At 35.6% G+C, this 27,675-nt stretch overlaps 1 protein-coding gene across 8 annotated transcripts in view; it reads left to right on the forward strand.

Annotated features, from left to right (window-relative positions):
• LOC126762956 (protein alan shepard) overlaps nucleotides 1-27,675 on the forward strand; it is a 632,879-nt gene that overhangs the window by 450,211 nt on the left and 154,993 nt on the right. The window contains exon 1 of one of the 8 annotated variants that reach the window (XM_050480060.1): nucleotides 19,203-19,457. The exons of the other annotated variants lie outside the window; for them this stretch is intronic. Within the exon in view, the coding sequence (XP_050336017.1) occupies nucleotides 19,440-19,457 (18 nt within the window). The 5' untranslated portion in view covers nucleotides 19,203-19,439. Of the gene's footprint in view, nucleotides 1-19,202; nucleotides 19,458-27,675 lie in introns of those variants that run through there. 8 annotated transcript variants of the gene reach the window in all.

Here is a 27,675-nt window from a genome sequence, read left to right on the forward strand (position 1 = left end):
TAACGTTACTTCATTGGGCATTGGCGTTGTGACCAGCAGCATTGACAATGTCAGTTTATGTCCCCAAAGGGATTTGACTTTGTCTTTTGCCTTGGATTCTACTCGTGTATACACAAACTTTTTCTTGTTATCCCTCATTACTAACCATGTTGTCAACACGTAATCTTTTTCCGTCTTCTTCGATTTTTCTCTTTGTTTTGCATTATCTCCAATGCTTAACTTGAACTGCAGTCACGGCGTTTGACCGCTTGCTTTGGCTAATAACTGTCTTCGGTTGTCGCGTAATTTTATTTGCTATTCTTTACTCACCGTTTGACTTTGGCCAATAATGATTGGTTTAGTTTGATAAATTGAAATGCCACCAGCTCTGACCGTGTCCACAATGTATGTATGTATGAAACTTGCTTACACTTTATCACTTTACTAGAATATTTGTCGCATTTAGGAGCTGGCCACGTGTGCTTGTTCAACTCTGTAGACGGTAAATGTTAAAGATGGAAAGTTTTCTCAACGCAATTGACCTCTGCAATTATTAGCTAACATGAGTGTGTATATATGTAACTCTAATGGTAATAAATTTGCTCTTCAAAATATCACTCTTGAAGCTTAGTTAAGGTCTTACGAAGATCCAGTTAAATTTTAATTCCTATAATCAAACCTATCTGCAATGTCTGAGCAAAGAAAGGGTTCTGAAGTGAAGGTTTCTAGCCCAGAGTACTGCATCTAATAATAGCTAAACTAGTGAAATTTTAGTAGAACCAGATATGCTGATTGCAAATCCATTCACTGCTAAAGATGACAACTGATAATTTAATACAATTATTTTCTCTTCGAAATGTCAATATTAGCTCTTCTGTGCTTTATATTCAGTTATATTTGATCTGCGCTCTCTCGTTAACGAAACAGTCCTTCTGAGAGTCTGAATTCGACAGATAGCAGCGCATATCTTGGAGAAAGCAGGCCAAATATTGTTCAGCAATGAGGCTAATTTCTGGCTCAATGGCTATGTAAACAAACAAAATTGCCGCATTTGGATTGACGAGCTTTAAGAGATTCAAGAGCTATATGTATTATGTAATATAATTTACATACAAGTTTTAAAGTTTAATACCCCCAAAATCGAAAAAAAAACAACCGGCGCCATGCATACAAACTTATTTTAGATACCTGAAAATCAAGTCTTTTTTATCTCATGGCGGCTGATAATTGCAATCAACATCTATATATTAGTTAAGGGTTTCAGAAGGTTGCTTATAACTACTTAGTCGGAACTATTTGACTAGAAGTCAGGTCTCTATACCCTGTTCTGTTTTTTGGCACTCACAAATGTGATCAGTCGAGTCTACGTAATTGGAATGGACCAGGATTTCTTTCCGGCCAAGGACTGTCTACTCGGCAAAATTCTGACGCTACAACAAAAACAACTACAGCAGTGCATAGTTTTTCTCAATCACTACAAAAACAAGTAAGGAAGGGGTAAGTTCGGGGGGTGCAACCGAACATTTTGTACTTTCACAACTTGCAAGACTCAACGCCAGGGCAATACTTCAATGCGTCAAACGAATCATATAGAGTAAAGTCAGCCGGATGTTCTTAAATCCTGATATTACTTATATAGGGGCTAGGCCAAGTTTTCGCTCAAATTTATCTATTTTTGGCACAAGATACAATACGAACTCGTAATGTTTTGTGTACTAAGGAACCCACATACCAAGTTTTATTCAGATATCTCAATTTTTACTCAAGTTACAGCTTGCACTGACGGAAGGACGGACAGACAGACATCTAGTCAACCGGATTTCAACTTTTCTCGTCATCTTGATCATTTATATATACATAGCCTTATATTTATCTCATTTAGTTTTAGATGATACGTACACCGTTAGGTGAACAAAACCATAATACTATGTAGCAACTGGTTGCAAAAGTATAAAAAATTAAATAGTAGGCTAAATTATTTGAAAAGTAACTAAAACTTTTTTTTTAACACTTATTTGGACTCAATGTGAATTAAACATGTACTTTTACAAATCGTCGAAAATTTTATCAAAATCGATCAACAAGTTTCAGAGATATTGAGTTTTGAAAAAAAAAGCAATATTATTTTTATAAACGTTTTTGGGTTGATATGTAACCCACTCATATAAAACTACTATTCCCCACGTTTAATAACAATTTTTGACTTAGTCTTACCCATTTTTGACATCTGAACATGTGGACGCTTTATATGAAAATTCTGCCATTAAACTATATTTATATTTGGTACTACCTTATCGAAATATTTTCCAAAAAATATCTAAATATTTTTAGATTTCAAATTTGTGCAAAGAAAAAATAAATAATATAGACAAATATTTTCAAACAATAGTATGTAATAAAATTTCATTGGAGACTTTCAATTTTAAGTTAATAAACAAAAATTTTCAAAAAATAAAAATAAGTGGCAAATAAATTTTGAAAGACAATATATAAAAAATCGATAAAAGCATATTGAACCTCAAAAATTGCTAACAATCCAATAATGATCAATTCAGGAATGCTATAAATGAATATTATCACAATAAGTATCGATTTATGAGTATTACCGTATCAGCGTTTTAACATTCACACATATGCATTTCGTTTACCGTTGTTTGTTTTTGTGTAACAACAAGCCCCATAAACGCCTATGAACCGCAGCCTCTAAGTCGCCATAAACTCACATTATTATTGCCTATAAATAGGCGCTAAAGTCAACGACTATTAGAGCATTCACTCAATTCGATATAGAGACACACACACACATATACACGCATGCATTTATTTAATAATCATCTATGTTTTACTGTCTGCGCTGCCATAATGACAATACATTTTTTCGTTTATTTGCTTATTCATTTTCTTGTGAGGGTTTTTCCGCGAATATATAAATAAATTGATATTTTTTAATATTCTTTATCACGCTGCATATTGCCTCATATTAGCTGGCAAATTAGCGAGTTCATGTCATTCATAGCTCAAAAAGCGGCAGAAAAAATACTTGTTTGCTGCGACTTCTCACTTTTCCTTCGTTCATTCGTTTTCCGCTTGTTTATTTGCCGGCACTTTAACCTCGAATTCTCAGCGCATAAACAAAATTTGTTGAGTAGCGTGTACTCAATGCGCTCTCTGGCAAGAACATCTAGAGAACAGAGAGATTATAGGTATATAATTATGTGTTTACTTATAGGTATCTAAAGAACTGTAGCATATGTTCTTGACTAGTATATAACGTTAGAAACTAAAAAAACTCTATAATTAAATTTATGTGCTCAAGAAAGTTAATAGCCGGCATGAAGCAGCTAAAACTATAATAAAAATTTATTTTGGCGTGATTTTCAAGAACTCTTCTGGCCCAAAATCAATACTTAGAAACTCAAAACAAATAAATTTAAATTTTGAACATTTAAAATAACTGTATTTACTAACTGCACTTCTCTCTAAACAAAAATCATTTTAACGACAAATTTAATAAATATACGAGTATTTCATCAAAATATACCCACACTTATTTGGCTTCCAAATGAAACGACGCAATTTTAATTCACCACACGCGCTGCTCACCAACAAATACATATACATACATGCATTAAGACTCTCGAATTCAAATCACACGCATGCACTCACTCATACATATAAACATCCAACTGCTAAGAGCTCAACATGCGATATTTGTGGGTACGCTGGGGCGTATACGCAATGCGCATGCGTTTTGCAGAAGTAGCGTGCCGCTCAAACAAATTTCATTACGCTGCAAGGCACTGCTCAGCAGCAGTAAAGTGAACATAAAAGTGACATATGTGTGCGTTTATATTGCTGTCTCTGAAAATTATCTCTCATTTGCCGTCTGGGCGTTTTATTTTAGTTTACGTGTTTGCCGCTCTGCTTGTGCATTAGTAGTAGTGTGCCTGCATTTTTCCACCAACAAATTTGATTGCCAAAACATGGTTGCAAATAAGCGCCGAAACGGCGAAACTGACAGCGTTTATATTTAGCATATCGACATGAAGTTTCTGCTGGCTCCGTTGGGTATAATCTTCGATTAAGCTGTTGCGTTACGGTAGTTCTTTGTTTTTGAAATCATAAATAACTTTTTTTTTTTTTAAATTGGATGATTGTTAATGAAATTTTTCATAATTAAATGCTTTAGATTTATTTTCTGTTTTTTTTTTTTGTATTATTATATATTTCCGGGTATATTTTACTCTGAATTAGTTTTAGAAAGGCGAAAGGACTCAAAATAAACACTACACTACACAAGTATATTAGTGTACGCAATTAGAATGGCTAGTCGAAAAAGTATTTTCGTATTTCTAATCAAAATTCAACTTATTTTTTTATATCAATAATTAAATAAACAAATATGTACCATCTTGGTCGACCGCTTTTTGCCATTTTCCCGCTACAGACATTATTCCATCAATGTTAAACTCTCATCAATGTAAATCGAAATTTTCAGAACGGAAGCGAGCGAACCACTGTTGTGCTTCACAAACTGATACAGCACCGTTTCCGTAAACTTCAAAAAATTTCATTGGTGGCTTGCGTGGCATTCTTCCATTTTTTATACAAAAATTTCATAATATAGCGAATTTCTCCATTATTTTCACTCATTTTTGAAAAGCTGTAACTTTTTTTCAGCTTCCTCGAGTGTTACTTTTTTTTATTAAATGATGCTTAAAATCTCACTTTTCCGAAAGTGCATGATATGACACAATGTGATTGGTACCACTGGAGACATACAGCTGCAACGACATTTATTGACAAAATACGAAAAGACTTTTTCGACTACCCAATATATATCAAAATTATTAGAGAGAGTGGGAATGAGTCGAGTTTTCGTCGTCCCTTTCGTCTTTACAAGCGATAGGTTTTGTAAATATTAAACGATCTTGACAAAATTTGTTAGGACCTTGGAGATGTTGATATTGTGAAGACTTTTGTCATGTGCACGCCACAGTACAAGTATTTAATTGCAGCAGCCTTTAACTTATCAAAAAACGTTCAAAAAACAAATGCGTGACAAAGATAGGAGTATAACATAATATTCGCTTTCCCACATTTATGCTTTGAATATTGTTCCTGAAAATATAATTATATCTCATGGGTGAACAAATTTTGCTTCTGTATATGTGACCTGGTCTACGAAAAGGGGGCTTAGGTGTCAAAAAAAAAAAGGAGAACAATTAATGAGATAACGAGAAACTGACGATTATTTTTAACAGCTTTTCCCAGAAAACTAGTTTTCGCACGTTAGCCCCCTTTTCGTAGACCAGGTCACATATATCTAAGGGACCTAAAAGAAAGCAAACAAGATCTTATTACAATTATGGGCTGTTAAAAGCTTATAAAAACGATAACAACTCAAGAAATTGAAGCGAACGAATGCCTAAAAATGCCGGGAATATCAGACTACGTGGCAATTATTTTCAATCATGACAAAGTTTACAATACACCCAATCTTCAACACGCGCCCCACGCCTACAACACGAGATATCAGATGCGTGTCTCTGATGTAAGTCTCGCAATAAACTTTACCGTCCACTACAGTGAGAACGTCTCAAGGTCGGTTGCTTATAATTAAATAAAATTAAGCTATAACAACATTAAAGTGCGATCCATTTCGAGGTTCGCCACTTTTTTTTAAAGAAAAAACACAGACACTTCAAATTAAATTGGGAATGCTTATTATCATTACAAAGAACATTTTTTCGCATTTTTTTCTTGTATATTTTCTCATTCATCAAGAGCTTCAATTTCAGTCATCAAATTATTGGTTATAATGGTGCGATAACGGTTGCCATTGACGGTTACGTTCTCACCGGCATCATTTTTGACGAAATGTGGACCGATAATTCCACCGACCAGCAAACCACATCAAACCGTCATCCGAGTCCAGGACTCACGCGTGATCCTCTACTTGGCTCCTGTAGGAACATAAAATGTGTAGAATCTTTATCTACAATGACTCAAACCTGAGCTAAGTTTCGTATACTAGTATTAACAATAGCAGTGGAGTAGCGCTGCGTACCTGTGGGTTAGTTGTTTGTAAATTAATTTAAGAATTAAGAAATTAGTGTATTGCTATTTGTCACAAAAAATTGATCGATGTTGTTGACGTCAATGTAAATATCTCAGAATGTAGAACAGATTATTCAAGATAAACTAGTATCATTGGTATTGGTAGAAAAATATACACCTCTCAGTGGTTTCTGACTTACAGTTATACATTTTGCGCCCTTGAATGACTCATTACTAATTATTCCGAATCTCAAAATACATATTCTGAGAAAACAAAACTGAGTTGCATATTTACGAGAAAAGCAACTAAACCCTTTTAGTCATCATTATAATTTTCTTGCCAAAACGCTTTATTTTTCTCTTTAATTTGCGTTATTCATAATACTTTGTGCACGCATTTATAACTATATTTATAACTATATTGAAATGTATATATGTATGCAACTGAAAATGCAGTTATTTTGCTGTATTTTCTACCGAAAAATACCCGCAAGCGAAAAGACAAAATTATCAACATTGCCACATGACAAAGAATTCACTTGAATTTCTCAAATAAAATGCAAAGTGAATTTTTCATAGAATTTCGCACAAAGAATTTTAATTCCATTTAAAAATGCAAATTAAGAGAGAGAGAGTGAGTGAAAACGAAATGCTGATCGAAGAATGCGATACCACGCAAGAGTTTGTGCACAGCTACAGGCACAGACTATATACCAGTATATATATACATATCCATACAATCATACAGATGCATACTTTTGTATGGGTGTGTATCTGTGTGCATGCATAAATTTGTGCTTTGATGTACTACATTAACACTTCGTTTGGAGTAACCACCCATTTGAGTTTTGTAGCATTACCTTTTAACTACACAAAATAAAGTACATGTTATTTACATATTTAAGAAGCTATTTTTACAAGCAGAGGAGAAGGGGGACCCTGGCCACATAACTAAACATATACTATGTTTAGGAAATTTGCAACAGGAAATTTGCCATACCTTTTATAAATTATTGTCATCGATTGTGGTTATCGATTTTTATTATCGATTGTTGTTATCGATTGTTTTTGACGATTAACGCTTTAACTGCTGAAGGTAAATATTATTGATGAAGAAAAACAAATTGTTATCATTAGAGCGACTTTTTGCTCACAAACTCAATCAGTAGAGACATTGATTCATAAGAAAATTATTAAAAAATGATTAAGGATTTAAATTTCCAAATATTCTGTTTAAACAGATTATATAAGCATTTGAGAGTGATAATATTTAAATCTTTCGTCGTTCTGGAACTGATTCTGAAATAATATCAAACATATATCATTTCTGAAAATTCGATAAATCGACTAGGACTGCTTCGATTAATCGATATTGAAGCAACATCGATATGTTTTACTGCTCCAAATACCTTTATTACCAAAAATTTAGTTTTAGTGTAACAAATACTCTGATAATACTTTTATGACTAAGATACAACGAAGTGCTTTCGATTTTCTTCGAATATTACCGATAATTTTTACGATGAAAAATTCCATTATACAAATTGCGTTCCAAAGTAAACAGGACTTTCTAAATCTAGCGGCCCTTGTGGCACCAGCTACATCATATGTCGACTGATGCGTTGGAATCCGCTATGTCTACCGATGCAGTGAGAATTTCATGACATTTCATTGATTGGAAGTGAAGTTATTGCGTTTCAAGTGTCAGTATGCTTGTGTTATCGGTGCGAAAATGAGTTTCGAACAATGATCCAACATTAAATTTTGTTTTAAAATTGCAAAAACTTTTACCGAAACGTTTCAATTGATAAAACAAGTTTATGGCGATGATTGCCTATCTCGTAGCAGAGTACACGAGTGGTTTCAACTAAGTGGTCGTGAGGACATAAATGACGATCAACATGTGGGCCAATCAAAATCCGTGATCACCGGAAATTCCATCGAAACTGTGCGTGAATTCATTTTAAATCAGCTGAAATCATAAATGAAATTCATGGAAATGGAATTCAACATCTCCAAAACATCAATTTATCGCATTTTGACCGAACATTTGGGCTTACGAAAGGTGTGTGCAAGGTTTGTTCCGCACAAATTGACTGACGACCAAAAATTGCTCTCATCGATCGACACTTGCGACCGATTATTTGACCAATAAATCACATTTAAACCATTAACCACTCCCCGTATTCATCTGATATGGCACCGGGCGACTTCTTCCTTATCAAAAAACTGATTTTGCCCATGAAAGGAAAGCGTTATGCAGACGTAGAGGCCATTCAAAAGGCTTGCACCGGAATACTGGCAGACATACCGGCCAACGAGCTAAAACACTCGTTCGACATGCTTTTGAACCGTGCAAAAAACCTAATTACTTTGGAACACACCTTGTATCTCTTGGGCTTTGTATGTGTAATTAGAATGAAATATTACCAAATTACTACCAAAAATCACAATGCATATGAAAACTAGTAAAATCGATAATCCTATAATAGCATGACCAACTTCATGTTATAATACGAACAGCTTTTTGGTCCAATCGAAGGCAATATTTTTACTTTAATTTTTTTTTGCACACAAATCCTATTTTAATGGTAGTTTTGGCATTTTTATGTGCTAAATATAATATTTGAACTAAACATGTTGCCTACATTTAAGCGCGAATTATAGCCAAGTCGCACACCCAATATTGCATTAATAAAGTTGTAAAGAATGTTTGTAGCTATTTATAAGGTTATTTAGCTTAAAAAACCAAACAAAATCTTTGCAGTATTTTTTTTAGACTTTCTTGCTTTAAGTAACATTTCTTTTTCTCATCCCCCAGTTAGATAAATGAAAAAAGACACATTAATTTTACTAATATCTTTAATTATAGTTCAAAAGAAAAGATATTCGAATATACTTTGGAGCAAAGATATATTTGTATACCCTAAACAGCGTGTATTAAGGTGACAAGAGGGTAGTGAGTGCCAGAAGGAAACGTCAGAGGGAGCTTATTCGATTTGTCCAAATCATGTGCTTGTATGAAAAGCCCTTTTATCTGGCAAGATACATTTCTTTACGAAATATGACAAGGATTATTTTAAAAGGCAAGCGTACAAACTTCGAAGAAATTGTTCAGTTTGGAATCCTATAGCATATATGTAGTTGCAGCACTAAACTGAATGATCGGAATTAAATGCTTGTATGGAAAATTTATTATTTTAACGAGAGAATGTGTTTTTTAACGGAATACCTTCACTCAATTCAGTATGGGTTATTTTGTATGGCAATGGTGCAATCCTCGAAGAAATTGTTTAGATCGAGTCACTGTAGAATATATATATGTACGTTAGAGTGATTCAAAAAAAAAAATTTTTTTTTCGTTTGGTACTCGGAAAAATAGGTTCCTAGACACCTCTAAGAAAGCCTCTCCAAACATGAGTTTTTAATTGTAACGGGAAGGTCCTCCTACATACAGTTTTCGATTTTTTCTTATTATCAGATAGAAAAATTTATATCTCGCTTCCAACTACTTATAAAAATATCTTGTTCCTTAGATTTTGTAGGAAATTGAATGCTCTACAAAAAAGGTCTATTATGATTTTTTCGTAAACCCAAACGTTTAAAAGATATTAACAGTTAAAGTTTGATTATTTTTGGGAACATTTTTTATTTCTTATGAATTTTATAACTCTATGAAAAAAAAACTATTATGAATAGATTTTTGGAGAGGCTTTCTTGGAGGAGTCTAGGAACCTATTTTTCCGAGTACCAAACGAAAAAAAAAAATTTTTTTTTTTTGAATCACTCTAATGTACGTGCTATAGTAATTAACCGATAAAAATCAAGTTGAAGATTTTTCTATCCTTGTAGTATATAAGAAATGTGCTTGCGAGGGTATAATAGCTGCTGAAACCGTACACGAGAAAAGCGTTGCTCTCAACCTAATTTAATACTAGTTGCAACTAGTTACAAATGTAGTCAGTCTGACACTAGCTACTATTTAACCACATTGTCATCAGTATTGTAACTTGTACATATATGGTTACACTTATGCAATTGCCTTTTTTCAGTCAAACCCTTGAATATTTTTTTCTATCTATTTTCCACTTAATTCAGGTGACGAAATTTCTTTCCTTCCTTTCACCCCCATGCAATCCATTCAACTACCCATGCACTACCCACATTAGCGCTATATATGTATGTGTATTTCAATGTGTATTCGTGGATGTTGCACGAGTTGGAATTTCATTTTAGTTAGCATAAATTCATCTCGTTTTGCTCCGCCTTTTCATTTCGCGTCAATATCAACATGTCAGCAAGTTGCAAATTCCAAAGTAGATGCCAATAAAAATGAAACTGCTTGCAGTGCGGGCGTTCGAAGGGGTGCCTGATGTTGATGTTGGTGTTGGTGTTGGTGTTGGTGTCGGTGTTGTTTGGTACAACGCCAAGAGTTGGAAGTTCACATTCCTCACCTATTCGGTTTTCAGTTCCGAATAAAGCGCATACTTAAATCGACATTATCGGCAAAGGGGTCGTCAGCTGGTTGGTTGCCTGCCTGCATGGCGTTGCTGCTGCAGGATAAACAGCAAGTCAGCATCAGCAATTTTTATTTCATTTGTGTGAGTGTGTGTGTGTATATTTTTTTTACTCTTTCTTATGTATCACCTGTGCAGCGCGGCAAATCAATTGAATGAAAAGTGTAATGTGTGCAAAAAAATTAGGAAAATAAGAAAAAACTTGCTGAAGGATGTGTCAGGAAGTGCAAAAAGGTGGATACGGATAGATAATGGGTGGTTGTAGTCGTAGTAAACATGAAATACAAAGTCACAACACGTTCGCTGCAAATTCCTACATTACACACAGACACACATGCGTAGTATCATAGATGTGTAGGACTAACTTATGCAAAGCAAATAATTTAATTTCAGACGGCAACGCTGACAAACATTTATACAATAGGCAATCGGTTCATGGGTTCAAGTGGCGTGGGTATGCGATGTTATGACAAAAATTTCTGCTGATTGATGAATTTTGCAGGCAAAAGCAAATTTTGTATTTTTCACACGCACCGCCCTTTCTTTGTTAGGGGTATTGACATGGATATCAGCCTATAAACCTATTTTTGTGCACATGAGGGATTACATGAATTTTCATGCCCAGCGCATAAAGATGTGCGTTGAAAGCATTCAACATTGTAGCGTTTCTCATTCTCTTTAACTGCGTTAACTTTAATTTGATTTTCGAATCGCACATTAGACATGAAATGTCGCACGTGTGCCCTAAGAAGGACTCAGGCGCATATGTGCGCAATTATTGCGGACCTTTACATACATATGTATGTTATATTCTCTTAATTTCGTACCTTTTTTCAGTGTACTTAAATTTCTTCAGCTCTTGAGTTTGAGCATTTTTGAAGATACTGCTTCTTATCATTACGTCGAAATATTTCGTTATAGGTCAGCTGATTCCAAATTTATTATAACTGCATCTTGCTCAAGGTTATTAGGCCAGAAAATAATATTTTCTTTGTTTTAAAGTCTCATCAGCAATATTTTCAACAAACGTTGTAGCCGACTTCATAAGTATACCTTTTTTTCAAACAAATTCTTCAGTACATAATGCTAGTAATTTGAAGCGTAAAAGCAACATTTTTTCTACTCAAATATGTCAAACTTTATGCCTGAAAAAGTGTTTTCAAACTTCAGCCGAAATTCATTGTATTTGGGTGGAATTTTATAGTGAAAATAATCTTGCTGTGCAAATGTGCCAAAAGTGGTTTGTCCGATTTAAAAGTGATGATTTTAGTTTGGCAGACGAAGAATGTCTGGATTAACAAAAATGTCTGAAGATCAGGAATTGGATACATTATACGTTGAAGATTGTTGCCAAACACTGAAAGAGTCCACAAAATCTTTAAGAGTCACTCAAACGGTCATTTTGAAACGTTCAAAAGCATTTACAATAATTCTTAACGCAAAAGATCAACTGCTAAACCAGCCAAATCAGCGGAAAACCGAATATATTGGGTAGTCGAAAAAGTCTTTTCGTATTTTGTCTATAGATGTCGTTGCAGTCGTATATCTCCAGTGCTACCAATCACATTGTGTCACATAGTGTTGGAAAGGTTAGATTTTAAGATTCATTCGACAAAAAAAAAATAAATAGGAGGAAATTGCAAAAAAGTTACAGCTGTTCAAAAATGAGTGTAAATTATGAAGAAATTCAAGTACGACAATAATGTGCGAAAAAGGGCATGGTCCAAAAGTGGTGAATATCAACAAATGATCTCAAAGCAGGAATTGACGCCTCGAAGGGCTCCAGCCAGATCGAATGATTGATTCTGCGTTTTACTATCAACAACCAATGAGATTGAAGCAAGCAATCGAAAAAAGTGGCCAGAACTGATCAACAGAAAGGGCTTCGCCTTCCATCGGGATAATGCTAGACCACACACATCTTTGATGACTCGGCAAGAACTGGGAGAGCTTGGCTGGGAAGTGTTGATGCATCCACCATATCGCCCTGACCTCGCACCGTCGAACTACCATTTGTTTCGGTCAGGAATTTGCGAGAAGACATGAGACAATATTTTTCCAGATCTTGCCCCTTTCTGACTACCAGTTGTTTCAATTGATGCCGAGTGTCTTCACTGGAATACGATTCACATCAGAACAGTGTACCAAAAATTGACTTATTTTTGACCGCTAAGTCGATGCGGTTGGAATGGAAAAATTGCCAGAAAGACAGAAATCCAATGGAGTAATTTTTATAAAATAGTGTAAATAACATCTCAGTGATTACTTTTTTTGTCTAAAAATTTGGAAAATGAAAATTAATTAATCGAGTCATGGTGTCATATTAAATTAAATATTGTTATGAATATTCTTATTATGTTGATAATTCGTTACAGAGATACACAGAGTAAAACCAGCGAGGTCGTTTTTGCAAAAGATTCAGGTCTTTTGGCACAAGCCTAGCATTGACATGTTTCATACACAAAACTTAACCAAAATGCGTTGAATCGCCCCAAAAATAGATGTTGAAAGCCGCTGCTATTTCTCTCTTGCCAACATAATGATTTTCAAGCACGGTTTCCTTAACTTTTTCGATATTATTGTTATAAACAGTGATGAATGGACTACTCGCAACCGACAATTCATAATAGTATAATGACGTTTGCTTACACAGTTCCATTCTCTTTTAGTTTTTTAAATAAAAGTGAGCACTGCCACGGTTTTTCTACACATTTTCTCAATTTCTCACTCAACAACTGAATTCTTTATAATATGTACTTATATTCATCAAAACAGTTCATAAGTGTACTAATTCCATCCGCTTTGGGTAGATCTTTAACTATAGCATTGGAAAAATTTTAGAATAGCTCAAGAATCCTCCAATATAATCGGTTAAAGCTAACAAGTTTATTATAAAGTGCTATTTTTTAAATATTTCATCCAATTTAAATAATGCTTTGTAATTAAATATGCCTTTATATTATGTCCACACTTAACTGTAAAACATATCTTCCTGCCGTTTATTTGAAATGTGATTTTAGATCATTTACTTTGTGGTCAATATACAAAGCTCTCGTTTACTTTCACTTTTCTTCATTTTGTTTATTTAAAGACATTTGCTTATCATGCAACACAAAGCCACAAGACACCAGCGACACTTAGTATAGTATATACATTACAGACATTGTTTTTATATATAGATGCGTTAAAAAATATACTAATATTATGTGTGTAGGTACTGTATTTATATACGAGTTTATAGTGAAGGAGAGTTTTTGAATAGAATTAATGCAAAGAAAATTTAATTAAAGCAAATACACTGTTCTTTCGAGATAAGAGATAAAATATTCGTAGTTAGATTCACATTAAACAAGAAAAACTAAACTACAGCTGCACAGAAGCTGTAATACCCTTCACGGGTGCATTTTTGTAGACAGAAATGGTATAAAAGTGTATTTTTCTTGATTAGAATCGATCATTTTGTATGACAGCTATATGCTATAGTGGTCCGATTCGAACAATTTCGGAGGTTGCGTTATTGCTTCAGAAAATAACGCATGCCAAATTTGGGGAAGATATCTTGTCAAATGAATATCTTTTTCATATAAGAACTTAAGTTTCAGCGGTCTGTATGTATAATAAAGTTATATCCCATAGTGGTCCGATGTCGGTGGTTCCAACAAATGAGCCGCTTTTTGGGAAGAAGAGAATGTGAGCAAAATTTCAGATCGATATTTCAAAAACTGAGAGTCTAGTTCGCGCATATACAGACGGGCATGGCGAAATCGACTCAGCTTGTCATGCTGATCATTTATATACATACATACATATATGTTTATTTTAAAGGGTCGACGCTTTTTGTTTGGGTGTTACAAACATCCTGGAAAACTTACTGTACAATGTTCAGGATATAAATGTGAATATTTGTCTGTTTCATATATATGTAATAAAAATTTAAAGAGAATAGTGTAAATTCCAGCTGCTTCTGCTTCATTTATACAAAGGTATTTTCGAACATATTTGTATATAGAACGAAAAAATAAATATGTATATATATATACTTATATATTTATGTTAAATTTAAAAATAATTGAGCGTGACCTTGCAACCGTTAGCAAAGAGTAAATACCTCGAAGCAGCACTGCAACACCCACGCCAATCAACAAGCACACCTACAACCATACCGAAGTATACAAGAGCGGGGATTTCAAAAGAACTTTGAACTATACGTACATATGTATATGTATATTCCCAACCAAAAAAAATTTATAAATATATATACATATATATATTTGTCATTTATTTCATTTTTATATTTACTTTGTAGTCTTCTATTTCTTTAATGAAATGAAAATTCCACGCACGCAACGGGAAGCGCATTTACTCATTCGCCAGCGCCCACAAGCGCCGAAATGTATGCTAGCAAACACGGCCTAAGGATGCACAAACACATTCGATCATAACACACACGCGAACATATAATAACAAACAGGCAGGCTTGTGTATATATTCCACCACAGCACATGGGCAAATATTCATTGCACAGCGGGGCGTATTTGAACAAAAAAAATTTGGAAAAAGTATATTTTAGCGAATATCACGCACTGCTTCCTATTGACATGTTGCATGCGGTTTTTCTGTGAGTGTGAAAAACAAAAACACACACATATGCGACTTAAATGAATCTATACACAGGGAGAGGAATTTGGTTTGAGAGGGGGGCTCTACCCACTAAATAAATATCAAGCCAGCACGAGGGAGCTACAGCCGCCGGTTGCTATGCTCTATTTATGACCAAAAAAATCAACTTGCAGCCACTCAAAAACTTTAAGAGGAATTTCTATGCAGAACGGGCGACGCGAAGACAGCTTGCCACAGCCAATGATGCCAACGCAAAGAAAACACCCATTCATACATACAACGAGACAGACTCTGCTACGCAACACGACTTAATTAAGAACAAAGCAGCTTAGCAGTTGTTAAGATGTGGCCAACGCGCTAGCACACAAACACACAACCATACACATTCACCTCCTTATATAGTCTACGCTTAAGTACAAGAAGAAGTTATTCCAGCCGACGCGCTTGGAATAACAAAAATGAAATTTAATGAAATTTAAAGTAGAATTAGCAGCAGTAGTCGTGGCAGTCTTCTAAGCGCCCTTACTACTGCCAACGCAGAGTAACGTTCGACTAAGAAAAGTCAGATATTGCCAAAAACAACAACAGTTTTACTGCGGCAGAGTCTAAGACAGCACTAATACCAACTGCGAAATGTACTTGAGAACATAGCATATAGTAGCCGCAATAGTAGTACGGTGCTTTTATAAAAGTTTGCACTAGTTTGAGTTATTAAGTCGCACAGTGGGCGTAGAAAGTAGCTGACAGTATAAAAAAAACCTTTGCTGGTATGGTTAAAACATTAAAAATTGTGTTGGAATTAAAATGTTGCCTGCTTAAGTAACTAAAATTCCGATATTTCGGGATTGGCAAAACATTACAATCCCGAAATATCGGGATTTCAAAAAATTAAAATAAAATTTGTCTGCATCTTTTAATAATTTACAGTATTTCGGAACTCGCAAAAAATTTCAATCCCGAAATATCGGGATTTATAATATGTTCTGAGTGGTTATTTTTTGGAATTTTTTATTATACAAAAGTACCATTTGAAGGAAATTATTGAATACAAAATTGTATAGAATATAAATATAAAGAATAACAAAATTTGGTAATGAATGACTTGAATTTTCTGAATATTACCATCTTCAAAGACTTTGGTAGTAAAATTATTTTTATTTTTTGTTTTTCAATTATGATGCATAGTCGGCTTTAAATTAAATAATTAATAGGGTATAATTTTTTTCGAGATCCCGAAATTCAAGAGTACATTATTCGGTATTCCAATTGCTATGAAAAAAATTCTATTTCATTTAAAATTTTAAATACAAAATAATTTATTTTCCAATCTAAAATATGATACCCTGACAAATTGCATATAATGGTAATTTAGTCTATTGTTGTATTAAGAGTAAATTTTCGGGATTTTTGCGTTTATTTGTGCATATAATTATGTTGTTCTCGTATTTTTATAAAATGGGATCCCGAATTATGAATATGAAAAATATTCCTTAAAATTCAGGCTATAGGATATATTTTTTATTAAGAATTATTTTACCATCTCTTTATTTCGTGAGGAACCATAAACAGGTTTGCATATATTCTTACTGTTTCATATCCATTTTTTAAGAAATTACCACTTTATTCTTTATTTAAATTAGAAAACTGTATTATTCCTCAATTCGGTATAACGAAAATGGATATTCAATATTACTTAAATATTTTTTGTACTCAAATGTTGGGATCCCGAAAAAAAATAATTGCACTTTTTGGCATTCCGAATCTATCTGGAAATTTTATCTCACCTTATAAGATTTTCGGCATAAATTTAAAATATTTGTTGACAATATTTTATAATATTTTGAAGCTGCCCCAAAACCCGAAACTCCAATTGTGTACCCACTGTGCAACTGCATAATGAATTTATGGCATTCGCCGTGCCGCTGCGTTGCTGTGCACTTTATGAGAGCAAACACCAGCATGCTCATATAACGGCTTATGGCGACGTGTGTGTATGTGTGATTTTTGTGTCGCATCGCTAAGCTCTAAACTACACATTAATTTTATGAAGAATTTAAAATTATAAGTTAATACTTTAATCGGTGCTAAGCACGTAACGAGTTTAGTCTATTGTTTACAAACGAACAATGCTGCTGCATTGATAAAACTCCGCTACTTTTGGGAAATGGGAGAAGATGTGCTTGAGTGCCTTTCACAATGCATTCTTTGCAACGTTAAAGTGGAGACAGCGATGGAGTATACTAAAAATATGCAAGGCGAATATAATAATTACTTTAGAGAATAGAGAACTTAATTAAAAATTATTTCAATGGGACTTTTAGGACCCCTAAGCGGTAATAAGTAATCAAAGGACTTAATGTCTTGAATGAAAATTATAAAAGGCAGTTAAGTTATTTCTGTTCTTTCCTAATTTGTAAAAATTTTTAAGGCCCTATAATAGTCTAAACCAGACACAAAAATTGTTTTTCTTCATTACAATCTTATAGCAATCTTCGAACAGTTAAAGAACGCAAGTCTTTATACTCCTTAGTTTTGTTTACTCATCCAAACAGCATTAGCCCTTGGTAGTTCTTAGAAAATGCTTTGGCTTGAATCGCAGCGGGATTGTCCGCATAGATTTCAGACTTTGCATATCCCCACAGGAAAAAGTCTAACGGTGTGATATCACACGACCTTGTTGAGCAATCGACCGGCCGTAAACGTGAAATTATCTACTCGCCGAAAAATTCTCTCAATAAATCCATTGATTGTTGCCATATGTGGGAACTGGCGCCGTCTTGTTAAAACCAAATATCGCCGAGATCACGATCTTCAATTTCAGGTATCAAATAGTCGGCTATCATGGCACCATTGACTGCTACGTTCTCAGCGGCATCATTTCTGAAGAAATATGGATTGATGATTTCACTGGCCTACAAATCACACTATTTTCTAGATGAATGACAGTTCTTGAACCACTTCAGGTTTTACTTCATCTCGCCGCAATTATTCTCTTCTTGGAACTTTCCATCTTTTAATTCTGCAATTTTCATCATTAGTATTTTAATAGTGCATTAGTTTGTTGCTTCACATGTGGTTTGTGCCTTTGCTAAAATTTTGGTTCGCTTCCATAATAAGCGGTATTTTTTTTAAATATACCATAAATATATACATAAGTTGAACAAAAGCAAACCACAAGAACTTACTGTTTGGAACTTCAGATTACACTCATTTCGCGAATGTGGTATTAGAAACAGTTGGTTGCTAAAAAATTGCCTAGCACGTAGAATTTTTTATATCTAGTGTAGTCAGGGGGCGTGGACTCAAACCACCACTTTTTATCACACCAATCCCTAATTTTTCCTTCAGATTTGTTGATTAGTTATAATAATTATTAGATATATTACTTTATTTTCCAAAGTTCATACGTTGCCTACATTTAGGCTGACGTTCATGTAACAGAAAACATGAATATATTAGAGAGACGAGAGCAGTACATTTTATTTCGAATTAATTAACCGGTTTTACGGAAACTGATGCCAAATAGTATCTTTAGGGGGCTAAGAAAGCATCACAAACAGTTACTAAATTTAATTTACAAATAAAAGGTCGCTTAAAACTCGCAAACCATATTTGAAAAGCATGAAACATGCAGTAGTTTACGAAACTATTCGCACTTAGTTAACATAAAAATCACGTCGCCCAAGAGTAAAATGGCGTTAGCGCTATTCTTATAGCTCGCCACAAACATTGCATACTTTCGGGGAGGCAAGCAAGGATTTCCTTGCAGCCACTAAATATTTGCTCTTACTTCCCAACGTACGAAGTAGTACAGCGCAAATACGCAAAAATATTTCTAAGAGCGCATGTAGTAAGAGCGAGCAGCAAAGAGCGCGCAAAGCGACACGAAATAGTTCTTCTTCGTTGCTAATTCGTTTACTGCTGCTAGTGGACACGCTGCCCACACAACGCCGCATTGCCAATTTCATGCTGATTTTTTCGTTCGCCACATTTGCGCTCAGTTTTACTCAATTCTCTTTGCTGCAACGTTGTGAAGAATCAAAACAAGCGGATAAATTAAATATTAACGTAAAAATCAAACTAACACACATACAAACAAACATATGTACATATGCAAAATTAGCTAATAAAATCAAAAAATAGAAAAAGTATAGAAAAAAATATATTTTTTTACTAAAATAAAAAAAATAAAAGTAAATATTTGCCAAGCGAGTTAATTGTGCAGAAGCGGCAGCGGCAGTCGATCAGCGGGCGAAACATACGATGTGCCTGTGCCATATGGTAAGGATTTCTTAAGCATGAAACACATTTGTCGCCTTCCACTACACGCTTGCCAGCCTTAGTATGCGTGGCTTTAAATTTTTCCTTGTCAACATATGTTGGAGAGACAACGCCACACACACACACACACACCCATACAAACAGTGATAAAACTAAGCTTTGTGTGTATGAGACGTCCTCTTGTGCGCGTGTATGTGCGGCCTTATGTGCATAAGTGGGATTGTAAAGTGCCGGCCGTAAATCTTGAGCGAATTTCGTTTCTATTTTTGAAACTAAAAGTGTGCATACATGTGTTACTACTAGCTGTGTAAGTGTGTGTACTTGGTTTGGGGTTAGCTCTTTTATGAAGAACCCTTCTGCGCTTAAGTGTATGTATGCGTGTGAGTTCGTATGCGTTAGCCATATGTGTGTGTGTGCTAGCATTTTATTTGCGGCCATGATAGTGGCATGTTCTACTTGGTTGCATATTGTGTCTTTGTAAGCATGTTTAAGCTATATTTAACCAACATCATAAAGGAATTTCAAATTTTGTTTGATTATTTTTAGTGAGCGAATATTGTTTGGGCAGCTTCTTGAAATGATGCAGTTCGGGCAACTATGAGACGTTTGGGTACATCAATAAACCTTTTATTACATTGATTATATTTGTTCCATTTGTATATAAGGATGAATTTTTGCTTGTATGCTTTGCAATTTTGTATGCAATAATTGCCTTCAAAAATAGAATTCTTACGGTTTTACTTTAGGTACAGCCATTTATGTAGGTCTAAATGAGGTGTCTGAGAACTAATGTGTATAGTTTTCAATGAAGATGAGGAAAATTATTATAAAGTATGCCCTGAAAGCGTGAAGTATTCTGCAAACACTAAATGTGTACATATTGTAGTCACGTAGCATAAGAATAGATAAGAAACTGAAAGGATCATAAATTATATGTTATATAGAGTCTATTTGGATAGTACAGTTCTCATTACGTTTTTCTTTTTTTTCTTTATACTGTCATGAAACAAAATCTGCGCCATAAGGCTACAACTGCAGAGCATTCAAGGGATTATGTTGGTTTTTTATGTACTCTAAATAAAAGTAAGGGACTTACCTCCGACTATAGTCTTCTTCTTCTTTACTGGCGTAGACACCGCTTATGCGGTTATAGCTGAGTTTACAACAGCGCGCCAGTCCTTTTTCATTTTCGCTGTTTGACGCCAATTGGAGATTCCACGTGTAGCCAGGTTCTTCTCCATCTGGCCTTTCTAACGGAGTTGAGGTCTTCCTCTTCCTCTGCTTCCCCCGGCGAGTACTGCGTCGAATAATCTCAGAGAAGCAGTGTTTTCATCTATTCAGACGGCATGACCTAGCCAGCGTAGCCGCTGTCTCATAATTCGCTGAAATATGTCAATGTCGTCTATATATCTCATACAGCTCATTGTTTCGTCGAAGGCGATATTTGCCGTGGCCTACGCGCAAAGAACCATAAATCTTTCGCAGAACTTTTCTCTCGAAAACTCGCAACGTCGACTCATCAGTTGTCATCATCCATGCACCATACAGCAAGATGGGGATGCTGAATAACTTATAGAGTTTGGTCTTTATTCGCTGAGAGAGAGGATTTTACTTTTCCATTGCCTACTCAGTACGAAGTAACACCTGTTAACAAAAGTTATTCTGGGTTGGATTTCGATGTTATGACTGTCAACAGTTAACCAAGTGGGAGTGCTAAGACGACTGTTTGTTTGATGACAGGAGATATTTCATCTTGCCCTCGTTCAATATCGGAACGCTTTACTTCTTTGTCCAACCCGGAGAAAGCAGAACTTATAGCGTGATTGTTATGGACAAAGATATTGATGTCATCTTCTCTATTCAACTTTGCAGCTCGAATTATTTTCTCCAGCAGTAAATTGAAGAAGTCGCACAACTGGTCTGTAACCTCTTTTGGTTTGGTTAGGTTAGTTTAGGTAAATTCTCATGAAGCCACGAATAATTCCAGTTGGACTGCTAGAGACGCTTGTTGGTCATGAAGCCTAGAACTCCTAGATGTGAATCAAACAAATCGTCACATAATGACGAAACGCTTAGTGCTAGCCTCAAATTTATTGAGCTGGCAAAAGTCTACTCCAGTCAATTCAACGGGTTCGTAGGGGCGAAAGCTGGATAGAGAAAGGAAAAGTTTGTAGATGTTTCACATTTCATCAATGGATCTTTTACGTTCCACTACACTAGTATGCGAGAAGGCTTTCGCAACCCCGTAAATGCTGGTCATGCACTCCTTGACTAGCTTTGAGTGCACTGTCGGCGAGAAGCTCTGCAAACGGATTGGCAGCTCCTTAAAAGAATCCGATTTTCGGAGAAATAAATCCGTGGCACAGTGGTCCAAGTTCTCAGAGATGATATTGAAGTGAGAGAGGATTTCGAATTGTCCCTTTCTGGGCTATTTAATGTGTCCAGTAAAGTGCCATCGGTTTTTAGTTGTTTTCAAAATTTTATTGCACTTAAATATTAAAAAATTCTTGGAGAATTCTAAAAAAATTTTCAAATGAAGAAAGTAACAAGTAAGGAAGGGCTAAGTTCGGGTGTCACCGAACATTTTATACTCTCGCATGATAAAGTGATAGTCGAGATTTCATTATACGTCATTTACATATTTTTCAATTACCGTATTTTTGTAAAGTTTTATTCCGCTATCATCATTGGTTCCTAATGTTTATACTCGTTTTATACAGAGAAGGCATCAGATGGAATTCAAAATAGCTTTATATTGGAAGAAGGCGTGGTTGCGAACCGATTTCACCCATATTTCGTACATGTCATCAGGGTGTTAAGAAAATATTACATACCGAATTTCATTGAAATCGGTCTAGTAGCTCCTGAGATATGGTTCTTGGTACATAAGTGGGCGGCGCCACGCCCATTTTCAATTTTTAAAAAAAGCCTGGGTGCAGCTTCCTTCTGCCACTTCTTCCGTAAAATTTAGTGTTTCTGACGTTTTTTGTTAGTCGGTTAACGCACTTTTAGTGATTTTCAACATAACCTTTGTATGGGAGGTGGGCGTGGTTATTATCCGATTTCTTCCATTTTTGAACTATATATGGAAATACCTGAAGAAAACGACTCTGTAGACTTTGGTTGACATAGCTATAGTAGTTTCCGAGATATGTACAAAAAACTTAGTAGGGGGCGGGGCCACGCCCACTTTTCCAAAACAATTGCGTCCAAATATGCCCCTCCCTAATGCGATCCTTTATGCCAAATTTCACTTTAATATCTTTATTTATGGCTTAGTTATGACACTTTATAGGTTTTCGGTTTCCGCCATTTTGTGGGCGTGGCAGGGGGCCGATTTTGCCCATCTTCGAACTTAACCTTCTTATGGAGCCAAGGAATACGTGTACCAAGTTTCATCATAATATCTCTCGTCACCCTGATCACTTTGGTATATATAACCCTATATCTGACTCTTTTAGTTTTAGGACTTACAAACAACCGTTATGTGAACAAAACTATAATACACTCGTTAGCAACATTGTTGCGAGAGTATAAAAATATCTCTTGGCAAGAAGGGAAACAATAAACCAGTTCTACATAGATATTATTTGAGAAACTTTACAATATTTCTTAAATCCATTTACATTTTACCCGTCAAGGTTAGGTTAAAAAGTCCTACCAGTGACAAAAACCAACAACAATCTGACTTGAACAGCTTAAAATGCGGGTCCGTTTTGATCACTAACACTCATTAATAAAATTAGTTAAATTTTTTACTTTGGATCCACCGAAGCATAACACCCTTCACAGATGCATATTTTATGTCAAAAAGAGAGGTATACAAAAGTGTCTATCTTTATTTTTATCGGAAAAATTCGTGTGAAAAATTTCAAAGCAATAACTCAAAAACTGAGAGACTAATAATACAGACGGTCATGACCAAAGGCTCATCACTCTGATCATTGTGGACACTTTTTAGTTTTCTTCTAGGTGTTACAAACATCGTAGCAACCCGGGCATAAACATTTTTTACTATAAAACCTTGAAGTATGGTTTCCTGATTATTAATACGTACAAGCAACTATATCATAGGTCACAACAACAATTAATTTCCCCCAATGATTTCAAGTTTGAACAAGTAAGGAAGGGCTAAGTTCGGGTGTCACCGAACATTTTATACTCTCGCATGATAAAGTGATAATCGAGATTTCATTATCCGTTATTTACATATTTTTCAAATACCGTATTTGTGTAAAGTTTTATTCCGCTATCATTATTGGTTCCTAATGTATATATTATACAGAGAAGGCATCAGATGGAATTCAAAATAGCGTTATATTGGAAGAAGGAGTGGTTGTGAACCGATTTCACCCATATTTCGTACATGTCATCAGGGTGTTAAGAAAATATTATATACCGAATTTCTTTCAAATTGGTCTAGTAGTTCTTGAGATTTGGTTTTTGATCCATAAGTGGGCGACGCCACGCCCATTTTCAATTTTAAAAAAAACCTGGGTGCAGCTTCCTTCTGCCATTTCTTCCGTAAAATTTAATGTTTCTGACGTGTTTTGTTAGTCGGTTAACGCACTTTTAGTGATTTTCAACATAACCTTTGTATGGGAGGAAATGCCTGAAGGAAACGACTCTATAGAGTTTGGTTGACATAGCTATAGTAGTTTCCGAGATAAAAAAATAAAAAAACTTAGTAGGGGGCGGGGCCACGCCCACTTTTCCAAAAAAATTACGTCCAAATATGCCCCTCCCTAATGCGATCCTTTGTGCCAAATTTCACTTTAATATCTTTATTTATGGCTTAGTTATGACACTTTATAGGTTTTCGGTTTTCGCCATTTTGTGGGCGTGGCAGTGGGCCGATTTTGCCCATCTTCGAACTTAACCTTCTTATGGAGCCAAGGAATACGTGTACCAAGTTTCATCATGAAATATCAATTTTTACTCAAGTTACAGCTTGCACGGACGGACGGACAGACAGACAGACATCCGGATTTCAACTCCACTCGTCACCGTGATCACTTTGGTATATATCGGGTGATTTTTTTGAGGTTAAGATTTTCATGCATTAGTATTTGACAGATCACGTGGGATTTCAGACATGGTGTCAAAGAGAAAGATGCTCAGTATGCTTTGACATTTCATCATGAATAGACTTACTAACGAGCAACGCTTGCAAATCATTGAATTTTATTACCAAAATCAGTGTTCGGTTCGAAATGTGTTTCGCGCTTTACGTCCGATTTATGGTCTACATAATCGACCAAGTGAGCAAACAATTAATGCGAAGTTTCGCACTCAGTTTACTTTATTGGACATTAAACCAACCACACGAATGCGTACAGTGCGTACAGAAGAGAATATTGCGTCTGTTTCTGAGAGTGTGGCTGAAGACCGTGAAATGTCGATTCGTCGCCGTTCGCAGCAATTGGGTTTGTGTTATTCGACCACATGGAAGATTTTACGCAAAGATCTTGGTGTAAAACCGTATAAAATACAGCTCGTGCAAGAACTGAAGCCGAACGATCTGCCACAACGTCGAATTTTCAGTGAATGGGCCCTAGAAAAGTTGGCAGAAAATCCGCTTTTTTATCGACAAATTTTGTTCAGCGATGAGGCTCATTTTTGGTTGAATGGCTACGTAAATAAGCAAAATTGCCGCATTTGGGGTGAAGAGCAACCAGAAGCCGTTCAAGAACTGCCCATGCATCCCGAAAAATGCACTGTTTGGTGTGGTTTGTACGCTGGTGGAATCATTGGACCGTATTGTTTCAAAGATGCTGTTGGACGCAACGTTACGGTGAATGGCGATCGCTATCGTTCGATGCTAACAAACTTTTTGTTGCCAAAAATGGAAGAACTGAACTTGGTTGACATGTGGTTTCAACAAGATGGCGCTACATGCCACACAGCTCGCGATTCTATGGCCATTTTGAGGGAAAACTTCGGAGAACAATTCATCTCAAGAAATGGACCCGTAAGTTGGCCACCAAGATCATGCGATTTAACGCCTTTAGACTATTTTTTGTGGGGCTACGTCAAGTCTAAAGTCTACAGAAATAAGCCAGCAACTATTCCAGCTTTGGAAGACAACATTTCCGAAGAAATTCGGGCTATTCCGGCCGAAATGCTCGAAAAAGTTGCCCAAAATTGGACTTTCCGAATGGACCACCTAAGACGCAGCCGCGGTCAACATTTAAATGAAATTATCTTCAAAAAGTAAATGTCATGAACCAATCTAACGTTTCAAATAAAGAACCGATGAGATTTTGCAAATTTTATGCGATTTTTTTTTTTTAAAAAGTTATCAAGCTCTTAAAAAATCACCCGATATAACCCTATATCCGACTCTTTTAGTTTTTGGACTTACAAAGAACCGTTATGTGAACAAAACTATAATTACTCCTTAGCAACTTTGTTGCGAGAGTATAAAAACAGTTCTTTGTGCATTTCTATTATTTAATTATAACTTCTGATTAGCCTGTGCCATAGTCCGTGAATATTCTGATGAAAACGAGAAAAAGTAACCACGCCTTGTACCGTTTGATAACGGACAAGAAAAAATCGCAATAATAATTACCATACAAATTAGTGTCAAACATCGAGTGACGTCCGTTGTACGCCATCGCCATCGCAATCGCAATGTCATGCAAGCATACACACATACCTACAAACAAATACATATAATCTCATTTATAACACATTCACACATAAATACATAACTGCGATGGATTTTGTGTAGATAATATACGGATATTTAGCGTGTGAATGGAAACAATGGACGCAGGCAAAAAATATTAATGTATTTTGCTATTCTCCTGGTGGCTGGTGTAAAAGTGAAAACGAAAATGGCATGAAAAGCGAATAAGCTAATATTTTCATTGAACAAAAAACTAATTTCCTCTTGACACTAACGTCATTGACAAGCTAATTTCATGCCACAACACACAGATTTTCTATTTTTCTTTTGCGTTTTAATGCTGGCGTCTTTTTTTCTTTTTTTTTACTTCTTTTGGAGGGTGTTTATAATTTTTATCAGAATTAAGCATACGATAAGGAAACAGAGATTGTATTCATGTTTTTTCAAGAGAATTTGGGTTTGTTGAAGTTATTATTATTTCTTCAACTTATTTTCATGAATTTTACAAGCAACTTTTATCAAACAAGTTCACAGGGAAATACCAGGGACAATTGATTGATGCAATTGATTGAAACAATGATTGGATTGTAGAGGCATAAGTAAGCAGGTTGATTCACAAGGAGTTTTTCCCTTGGGAAGTTGATTACATATTTAAACCTTTTAAGGTTGTAATCATTCATTAGCAACTTGGTATGGCGCATGCCTAGGAATTCGTGCTAATGCTTCTCCCTACCCACTGATTCATCCCTGCAACTCCTTTCCGGTGTGGGGTCGAACCGCAATGAAAGGTTCCGGTCCTACCATGTTGGTGAATGCTGCGGAGTGGGCAATCCCATCAGCCAGTTCATTACCGGCTATACCTTTGTGACCTGACACCCAAATAAGGTGCACTTGGTAACAATCTGATAGACTATTCAGTCGTTCTAAACACTCCAGCACCAATAGGGATTTAATCTCGTACGCAGCATTAGCTTTGAGTGCCGCTTGACTATCACTTAGTATAGCTATACGTTCATTGCCACAGTTTCGTTGGAGCTATAACTCTACCGACTTATAGCAAAGACCTTTGCTTGGAATATGCTCGAACATCTACCCATAGGTATGGAGAGTTTTGTTGTGTGATCCTACGACTTGTTGAGTCGTCGGTGTACCATTTGATTGTACTGTCCCTAAGCTCGAGAGCGGAATCGTTCCATTCGGCCTTATTAATGAGGGTAGCTTTAAACTTTCTAGTGAGGTTAACCCTTTTGGTACTGCTATTTCTTGGGAGAAAAGCCAGTGGTATTTCGCCATTTAGTTCATTCATGCGTTGGGAAGAGATTACCTTACCTCTGCCAAAACCTTCTGCTGTCATTTGAGTGTTTGGCGATTTGACCGATTACCAGTTGAAACGGTGTGAGTTCCAGCAAGACTTCTAGTGCCGCCATTGGACATGTGCGTATGGCACCCGACAAGCAGACGTAGGCGAGTCGTTGCAGGTTCGATAGTCCTACCGAAGTCCAAGACACCACTCCATATGTGATAATCGGTCGAACGATCATGTTGTACAACACCTTATAATCCTTGGCTTGCAGCCCCGGGATC

Source organism: Bactrocera neohumeralis, chromosome 6, assembly GCF_024586455.1.
Source record: "Bactrocera neohumeralis isolate Rockhampton chromosome 6, APGP_CSIRO_Bneo_wtdbg2-racon-allhic-juicebox.fasta_v2, whole genome shotgun sequence".
Lineage (NCBI taxonomy): Eukaryota > Metazoa > Arthropoda > Insecta > Diptera > Tephritidae > Bactrocera > Bactrocera neohumeralis.